Source organism: Electrona antarctica (genome assembly GCF_951216825.1).
Source record: "Electrona antarctica genome assembly, chromosome: 4".
Classification (NCBI taxonomy): Eukaryota; Metazoa; Chordata; class Actinopteri; order Myctophiformes; family Myctophidae; genus Electrona; species Electrona antarctica.
The window spans coordinates 55,199,370-55,209,269 of NC_136809.1; the positions used below are offsets into that span (position 1 = coordinate 55,199,370).

The 9,900-nt window shown below is 42.9% G+C and overlaps 1 protein-coding gene across 1 annotated transcript in view; it reads left to right on the forward strand.

Moving 5' to 3' along the window:
* tacr3a (tachykinin receptor 3a) overlaps positions 1–7,877 on the forward strand; it is a gene marked incomplete at both ends in the record, with an annotated part of 99,106 nt that extends 91,229 nt beyond the window's left edge. Inside the window, one exon of the mRNA XM_079498486.1 lies at positions 7,574–7,877. Within this exon, the coding sequence (XP_079354612.1) occupies positions 7,574–7,877 (304 nt within the window). The remainder of the gene's footprint in view (positions 1–7,573) is intronic.
* Positions 7,878–9,900: the final 2,023 nt, after the last annotated feature.

Consider the following 9,900-nt stretch of genomic DNA (forward strand, 5'->3'; position numbering starts at 1 on the left):
ACCGATCTCTGTCCCCACCTCTCTTTAAAGGGTTAATAATAACCGATCTCTGTCCCCACCTCTCTTTAAAGGGTTAATAATAACCGATCTCTGTCCCCACCTCTCTTTAAAGGGTTAATAATAACCGATCTCTGTCCCCACCTCTCTTTAAAGGGTTGATATATTCAATAATAACCGATCTCTGTCCCCACCTCTCTTTAAGGGGTTAATAATAACCGATCTCTGTCCCCACCTCTCTTTAAGGGGTTAATAATAACCAATCTCTGTCCCCACCTCTCTTTAAAGGGTTGATATATTCAATAATAACCGATCTCTGTCCCCACCTCTCTTTAAAGGGTTGATATATTCAATAATAACCGATCTCTGTCCCCACCTCTCTTTAAAGGGTTGATATATTCAATGCCTTGAAACCTCAGGGTACATATGTCATGTCCAGTGCTGTTGAAGTGTCGAGCTATGGGGGACTTTTAAAAATCCTCCCCTTTGATCATGGCGTTACAATTAAGACATTAATCTTAATTGCAACGCCATGATCAAAGGGGAGGATTTTTTTACATCCTCACACAGGTAAAAAAAATTAAAGAAAAAGGGAGAATCACTTGCAGAACAAAACATGTTGTCTATCTCCTAAAATGTCCCTGTGGCTTTTGCTATATAGGAAAAACTAAAAGAGAATTAAGAACCAGAATCACTGAACATAAAAGCAACATCAGGACAAAAGAAGAAAAGTCCCCCATAGCTAGACACTTCAACAGCACTGGACATGACATATGTACCCTGAGGTTTCAAGGCATTGAATATATCAACCCTTTAAAGAGAGGTGGGGACAGAGATCGGTTATTATTGAATATATCAACCCTTTAAAGAGAGGTGGGGACAGAGATCGGTTATTATTGAATATATCAACCCTTTAAAGAGAGGTGGGGACAGAGATCGGTTATTATTGAATAGATCAACCCTTTAAAGAGAGGTGGGGACAGAGATCGGTTATTATTAACCCTTTAAAGAGAGGTGGGGACAGAGATCGGTTATTATTAACCCTTTAAAGAGAGGTGGGGACAGAGATCGGTTATTATTGAATAGATCAACCCTTTAAAGAGAGGTGGGGACAGAGATCGGTTATTATTAACCCTTTAAAGAGAGGTGGGGACAGAGATCGGTTATTATTAACCCTTTAAAGAGAGGTGGGGACAGATCGGTTATTATTAACCCTTTAAAGAGAGGTGGGGACAGATCGGTTATTATTAACCCTTTAAAGAGAGGTGGGGACAGAGATCGGTTATTATTAACCCTTTAAAGAGAGGTGGGGACAGAGATCGGTTATTATTAACCCTTTAAAGAGATGTGGGGACAGAGATCGGTTATTATTAACCCTTTAAAGAGAGGTGGGGACAGAGATCGGTTATTATTAACCCCTTAAAGAGAGGTGGGGACAGAGATCGGTTATTATTAACCCTTTAAAGAGAGGTGGGGACAGAGATCGGTTATTATTAACCCTTTAAAGAGAGGTGGGGACAGAGATCGGTTATTATTAACCCTTTAAAGAGAGGTGGGGACAGAGATCGGTTATTATTAACCCCTTAAATAGAGGTGGGGACAGAGATCGGTTATTATTAACCCTTTAAAGAGAGGTGGGGACAGAGATCGGTTATTATTAACCCTTTAAAGAGAGGTGGGGACAGATCGGTTATTATTAACCCCTTAAAGAGAGGTGGGGACAGAGATCGGTTATTATTAACCCTTTAAAGAGAGGTGGGGACAGAGATCGGTTATTATTAACCCTTTAAAGAGAGGTGGGGACAGAGATCGGTTATTATTAACCCTTTAAAGAGAGGTGGGGACAGAGATCGGTTATTATTAACCCTTTAAAGAGAGGTGGGGACAGAGATCGGTTATTATTAACCCTTTAAAGAGAGGTGGGGACAGAGATCGGTTATTATTAACCCTTTAAAGAGAGGTGGGGACAGAGATCGGTTATTATTAACCCTTTAAAGAGAGGTGGGGACAGAGATCGGTTATTATTAACCCTTTAAAGAGAGGTGGGGACAGAAATCGGTTATTATTAACCCTTTAAAGAGAGGTGGGGACAGAAATCGGTTATTATTAACCCTTTAAAGAGAGGTGGGGACAGAGATCGGTTATTATTGCAACGTGAAGCATTTTGGATCCATTTCTTAAACACTGTATTTCCTAAAGGTCTAAATGAAGAATTGGTGTTAAACTGTTTTCTATGAATAACTGTGTTTGTAATGTGGATTCTGAAATGAGACATTGATTTCTTATAATAATATGTATGTTCACTGTACTATGTATGTCTTTAATAATGAGACACGGCTGTACAGTCCCTTTTAATTGAACAAAAAAAATTCTATATAGCTATGTCATTTCCGTTGCTTGCCAATTTTGACACTGACGAAGGCCTGCGCGCCGAGACGCGTTTGTCTGTCTGGTACGACTGCTGCTGCGGAGCACTTTGATCATTAAACAAAGACTCTTACTCGACTGGATGTGCGGATTTTATTCACACTCTATATAGCATTCTGAGATTGTGGAATAGTTGTCTGGCTACGCAAGACTACGTACAGTACAACCCCATCATGTGTTATTATCAATAAAGTGGTTTTCAACCCTTTTCATATCATTTGAGCCACGGACCACAATTTGATGACATTTACGGTATAGCCTCTCAGACCCAAAACTAAAGAATATATTGTGTTGTTGTTGGATAAGATTTTGACTACAATTCCATGCTTTTGGCAAACGTTGATCAACTCTTCTACAGCCTAGAACAGGGGTTCTCAACGTTTTTGGCCGGGGACCCCCGGAAATGCTTTGGCAATGTCTCGGGACTCCCACCCCGCCCCGCCCCCTCCCGACCCCCAATATAAATTGACTGCTACAATAACCTTAAACCATTTTGGGCGGGAACCCCTTTTGGTGTTTTAAGCATTGTTATAATTTAGCTATTGAAAAATAGCAGATCTACAAGCTCATAGCGCGCCACCGAGTGGCGCGCTACGAGCTTGTAGGTCTGCTATTTTTGAAAAATCTTTTTTTTTTTTTTTTTTTTTGAAAATAATTTGGGGACCCCCTAAAATAATTTGGCGACCCCCCCGAGGGGTCGCGACCCACGGGTTGAGAACCCCTGTATTAGAGCCCAGTAGAGTCTAGTACAGTACAGCCTAGTATACGCCCAAGTCTAGCCCTTGTCCAGCCTGGTGGGAGAAAAGACTAGGGGAGGACGGTATAGGCTATACTAGGATGGATCAGGCAGTACAGTGCCTAAGTAAATGTACTTTACACCAGGGGTGCTCAACCCGTGGGTCGCGACCCCTCGGGGGGTCGCCAAATTAGTTTGGGGGGTCCCCAAAAAAAAAAAAAAAGAAACGTTTTTCTTTTAAATTTTATTTTCACGATTTTTCAAAAATAGCAGACCTACAAGTTCATAGCGCGCCACTCGGTGGCGCGCTATGAGCTTGTAGATCTGCTATTTTTCAATAGCTAAATTATAACAATGCTTAAAACACCAAAAGGGGTTCCCGCCCAAAATGGTTTATGGTTATTGTAGCAGTCAATTTATATTGGGGGTCGGGAGGGGGCGGGGCGGGGGTCCCGAGACATTGCCAAAGCATTTCCGGGGGTCCCCGGCCAAAAACGTTGAGAACCCCTGCTTTACACCACTGGGAAGAATTATGCAGATTACCAAATGTACCACCTGAGCACATCCTATATAATATAATTGGCTACTGGAACGACCGATGGAAACAAGGGAACGCCAGCACACAATAAATGTCCTTTTTCACGTGGTTTATTACCTCTGATGAATGACCTAGCTAGCGGACGTGTTTCGTCCAGATGGGACTTATTCCTCCATCAGCGTTGTGACAACATAACAGGAAGTGAGGTATATAATATAATATATGTGGAATTAGATTTTCCAACTGACTTCAGTTCAGTCCAGTGTTGTTTCCGTCGACTGAAACTAAGACGGAAAATGCTCGTCGACTACCTTTTTTCACTGGCGAAAACTAAATGGAAACTAAGCTACGATGACTAAAACTAAGACTAAATATACCTGACGATTTCGTCGACAAATACAAACTAGACTCAAATGTTAGGAAGGGACTATTGGACAAGAGATCCAGTATAAGTCATTTTACACTTGGTTGCATGCTGAAAATAGCTGATCTACAAGCTACCAGCCAAGGTGCCTGGACCGCTGAGCCACGGTAACCCAGGCCGGGCTACCTTGGGCTGTATTTTGCGTGTCTTAAGTACCAGGTCTTATTACTTAACTTAAGACCTGGAGGCGTGGTCAATGCTCTTTGGCCACTCAGAATAGCCAAATGGCATTGATCACGCCTCCAGGTCTTAAATTAAGTAATAAGACCTGGTACTTAAGACACGCAAAATACAGCCCCTTGAGTCTTGCCTCATCGGCAAGGACTCGAGGGAGTACACTGCCCACTGTTGAGTCCTTCGGATATGCAGTTGTACATCAGACCGAAATGTCCATACTGTATATTATAATATGCTATATGTATAGCATGTATTCCGTTGTTCAGAACCAAAAAAATAAATAAATACTGGATGGTTGTTCTTTTATTCCTATTTCTAGAATTCATATAAGGGGACTTTTCACCCGTTCAGGTGACAATGATCCATGGCATCATTCCTCAGTAGAACAAATCTCACTATAATTGATTCTTTATCGGTGCATTGAGAAGTCGATCTGAAGCATTTATCTCTAGTCTTAAGTAAGGTGCTCTCATTCTGAACCCAGACACCAGACATATTTGATTATTCTTCCTCACATCAGTTTGAAGGACTTACAGAAGAAGTCGATCTGAGGCATTTATCTCTAGTCTTAACTCACTCAGTGCCACAGGACGCCTTATGACGCCTCCCCCTTAAGTAAGGTGCTCTCGTTCTGAACCCAGACCAGACACCAGACATATTTGATTATTCTTCCTCATATCAGTTTGAAGGACTTGAATACTACAGCCGCCACAGTATAAGAAATAAGAAATGACACGGTTATTATCAGCTTGCAGCAAGCGAAACCCTTTGAATAGTACTGTCAACTCATGACTAAAGTATGCGCATTATACAACAGCGTAGGGGGGGCGAGTTGACAAAGAACAAGCCGTTTTGCAATGAGGACAATTAGACTGACACACCCACCACATCTATACAGGACAAAGCTACATTGGTTCATGTCAAGCAAAGGACTTAGGGCCGATTCATACTCTTATTTTACCGCTGTAGTGCCGAAATGATTTTGGCTCGTCAGAAATTGTCAGTAGCACCAAAGAGCCGACTTAAGGACGGTACCCGCCCCCCCGAACCTCAAATGACGTCACATTGTAGGCTCTACAGAGCCGAAATCGACTTTTATTCGGCTCTAAAATAGGAGTATGAATCGCGCCTTAGAATAGATAGTTTTATGTGGCTCTAAAGCCAACTGTTAAGACATGCACAATAAGTCGAGGGTATAAGGTGGTACAGCTGGTGCAGAAAAATGAATAATTAACTGCAAATCTTTTGCAATGTTTTATTGTGTGGTTCGCCGTTAATTATTCATTTTTCCTGCACCTCTGTACCAGCTTACCCTCGACTTCCTGAAGTATTGTGTCTTAACCCATTTTGGGCGGGAACCCCTTTTGGTGTTTTAAACATTGTTAATAATTTAGTTATTGAAAAATAGCAGATCTACAAGCTCATAGCGCGCCACCGAGTGGCGCGCTACGAGCTTGTAGGTCTGCTATTTTTGAAAAGTCGTTAAAATGTGGCGCAAATCATTGAATATATATTTCCGAGCGAACATTTTTAACTAAAATATTTGCTTCTGGGGGGTCCCTGGAACTACATATTTTGAGATGGGGGTCCGTGGCCCAATAGAGATAATTCTGGCGGCCCTTGACATGAAAAAGGTTGAGCACCACTGACATAGAAACATAGGTTTTTCAGAAAAAAAAAAATTTCAGTCCAAAATGGCTTAACAGTTGGCCTTCGTGCCACATAAAAAAGATTTATTCTGAGTCATCGTTGCGGCCCTCAGCTGGATGGAGACAGTCACAGACACACCCCCTCTGCAGTGCTCTACTGAAAGTGACTGCATGGAGTCTGTCTCATTTCTCTCCAAAAGCTCTTGAATATGATGGAATATCACGAAGGATTACTGTGACTATATGGTAAACTCACATTTCATATCGCGCACACCATAATACACTGCTAGACACCCCCCCCGGACGGAACCCATGTCCCATAGGCTAAGATCCCATATGCTGCGTAGTTGTTTAGATGCCATATTCTGAGAGGACATGGAAAGTCATTGGCAAGCCTTCGTTCATTGGCTGGCCTTTTACCAAGGCCTAGCCAATGAGGACAATTAAGTGATGAGAAAGTGACTGACAACTAGACTATTGCAGCGTCCCTTTACTGATCAGTTCTGCAAGCTGATGAAATAAAGAATATAATACCAGGCTGGCTATAGGAGTGGCAGCGGTGGCCGAACGGATTGCGGAGCGGTCTTGATACCGGAAGGTCGCCAGTTCGAATCAGCGGTCCGACACGTTAAAATTACCACCGCTGAAGTGCCCTTGAACAAGGCATTGAACCACTACGATGAAATGTTCTATGAGCAGTGCCTGGCTGGAAACAGATACCCTGGGTAAATATAGTAATCATTTAATTTCATTTAATTTCATTTCATAGGATCGACAAACAATACAATTCTTAATCAGAATCACCATGCCTATTTATACATCATTATACAACAGGCCATTTCGAGGAAGCAATCTGATTGGTTGAAACAGCCTTCTAGCCGTGGTTCAAACGAGCACCACTCCACAACCTAATCAAAACAAAGAATTCAGCTGCTCTGTTCTCCCAGAGCAAACTCGGTGGCTATAGGCTAGCTAGTTTTTTGGGACGTTTTGTGGTCGTAGTGACTACATCTGTCATTAAAAAAAATGATTTCAGCGATTTTCCTAGTTTTAAGGGTAACTGTTCCAGGACTGCTCCAGGACATCACGAAAAAGAAGTTAAATAAGTCCTTGGCACCCATTGAGTTCCCTTCCTTCCTCAACGTTCAAACCTCTCCATCTTTTTCTTTTCTGTTCCCCTCCTCCGTCTATCTCAGGGGTTCTCAACCCGTGGGTCGCGACCCCTCGGGGGGTCGCCAAATTATTTTAGGGGGTCCCCAAATTATTTTCCAAAAAAAAAAAAAAAAAGATTTATTTTTAAATTTTATTTTCACGATTTTTCAAAAATAGCAGACCTACAAGTTCATAGCGCGCCACTCGGTGGCGCGCTATGAGCTTGTAGATCTGCTATTTTTCAATAGCTTAATTATAACAATGCTTAAAACATCAAAAGGGGTTCCCGCCCAAAATGGTTTAAGGTTATTGTAGCAGTCAATTTATATTGGGGGTCGGGAGGGGGCGGGGCGGGGGTCCCGAGACATTGCCAAAGCATTTCCGGGGGTCCCCGGCCAAAAACGTTGAGAACCCCTGGTCTATCTAACTGTCCTCTCCTCTCCCCTCCCTCATGTCACGTTGACCCATGTCAGGTTCCGGGCAGGCTTCAAGCGAGTGTTCCGCTGGTGTCCCTTCATCAAGGTGTCCAACTGCGACGAGCTGGAGCTGCGCACCACGCGGCTGCACCCGGCGCGCCAGAGCAGCATGTACACGCTGTCCCGAATGGAGAGCAGCGTGGTGGTGGCCTACGACCCAGCTGAGGGTGACGCCGGCGGCGGCGGCGGCGCCGGCGGCACAAAGCCAGGATCCGCTCGGAAGAAAAGCTACATGCCGTTTCGCCATTCGGAGCAGATGAGCGACTGCAATGGTGGCAGTGTTAAAACACAGAGCGGATAGCGTATAAACACTGAAAAACCCTCAGGCGAAGGGAGTTTCCACCCCACAGGCATCAGTGGCGTGCACAGACATTTAGAGGGGCAGGTGCTCAAGTTAAAAAAGGGCACCTTGTGCAGCGCGTGGAACCGGCCGGTTGCCTTAATCCATTTTGGGGCGGGAACCCCTTTTGGTGTTAGCATTATGTTATGCTTTAGCTATTGAAAAATAGCAGATCTACAAGCTCATAGCGCGCCACCGAGTGACGCGCTACGAGCTTGTAGGTCTGCTATTTTTGAAAAATCAAAAAAAAAAATCAAAAAAAAAAAAAGTTCATTTTTTTTCAAAAGGGCACATTGCCAAAAGGGCAGGGGGTGCTCTAGCACCCCCTAGTGTCTATCTGTGCACGCCACTGACAGGCATGCATGTACTGTATACAGAATTTTATTGACATGCACCGCAAAGCATGGAGAGTGCATACAAACACTATGGTACGTATATACGTGCTGTACACACGACGTGCCCATTTTTACTGCTTATTTATCGACAAAATCATAGGTTTCAATTGAATCCCGCGAGAGCCTAAATTAACACTTACTGTACTATCAGCCATGAGGGCCATTTGGGTGCATTTATTACAGTCGGTGTTGAATCAACCTTTTTACTGTGATATATATATTGGAGACGGATGCAATGTATGCAAACGCGAACGTGGTTATGTGAACACGAGCAACAACAAAATTGATGGTGTGATTGAAGGTCTTTACATAATATCAAGACAATTAACAGCCTTGATATATATATTCCGTTATTTGTGTGTGTGTACGGGTATTTGGAGCGGGGGGAGTGCATATTTTATTTATTTCTTCGCTTGGGTTTATTATTCCCAAAGGCGGGGGATTTTGTTGTCTGTCCGTCCGTCCGTCCGTAATCTCGGGCACTGAAGGACTGATTGGCGTGAAACTTTACACACACACACACACACACACACACACACACACACACACACACAGCCACGCGGTATAGTGCACGCCTTTTTGCTACCACTCCTATAGTCCAAACCTCACGCAAATCTGTACACACACTTATCTCTGTAGTCATATGATCAAGATGTTTCTGTTATACTTCTGTCCAATTATATTCTGATTGCCTAAAATTGGGCTCTCAAATTTGCCACAAATCATGGAACCATCTGCTGAATCACACATTTAGGGGGCATCGTCTACGCAACGCCGAGCTAAAAGAGATTGCACCCATTTTGGACGGGAACCCCTTTTGGTGTTTAAGCATTATTTTATATTTTAGCTATGAGCTTGTAGATCTGCTATTTTTGAAAAATCGTGAAAATGTGGCGCAAATCTTTGAATATATACATTCCTTCAGAGCGAACGTTTTTAACTCAAATCTTTGCTTCTGGGGGGGTTGGTCCCTGGAACAACATTTTTTCAGATGGGCGTCCGCGGCCAAATACAGATCATTCTGGGGGTCCTTGACATGAAAAAGGTTGAGAACCACTGACACAGAAACATAGGGTTTTCTGAAAACTGTAAGAATTCAGAAGACACTTGTAGGATCTATAGTGTCAGTCAGGTCTAAAAGGGTTAATACGGCCTGCTCTGCTGCTCAGACACTGTATAGAGAAGCACCAAAGGCACGATGACGTGACGTTCTGTTTATAACACGATGCAGATGGCTTTAAACTTGAACTCACATGTTATACAATGAATGGAGATTATTATAGAATGGAATCAAGACGCTTTCTTTTTGTGGTCCCTCGCAGTCTGTGCGTATTATCCAGTGTTGTTTTCGTCGACTATAATACTTTGACGAAAAATGTCCGTCGACTTACCTTTTTTCACTGACAAAAACGACATCAAAACTAAATAAAAACTAAGCCGTGATGACTAAAACTGTGACTAAATATACTGACAATTTCGTCAAATTAAAACTAGACTAAATTGTTAGGAAGGGACTAGTGGACAAGATATCCAGTATAAGTCATTTTACACTTGGTTGCATGCTGAAAATAGCAGATCTACAAGCTCAC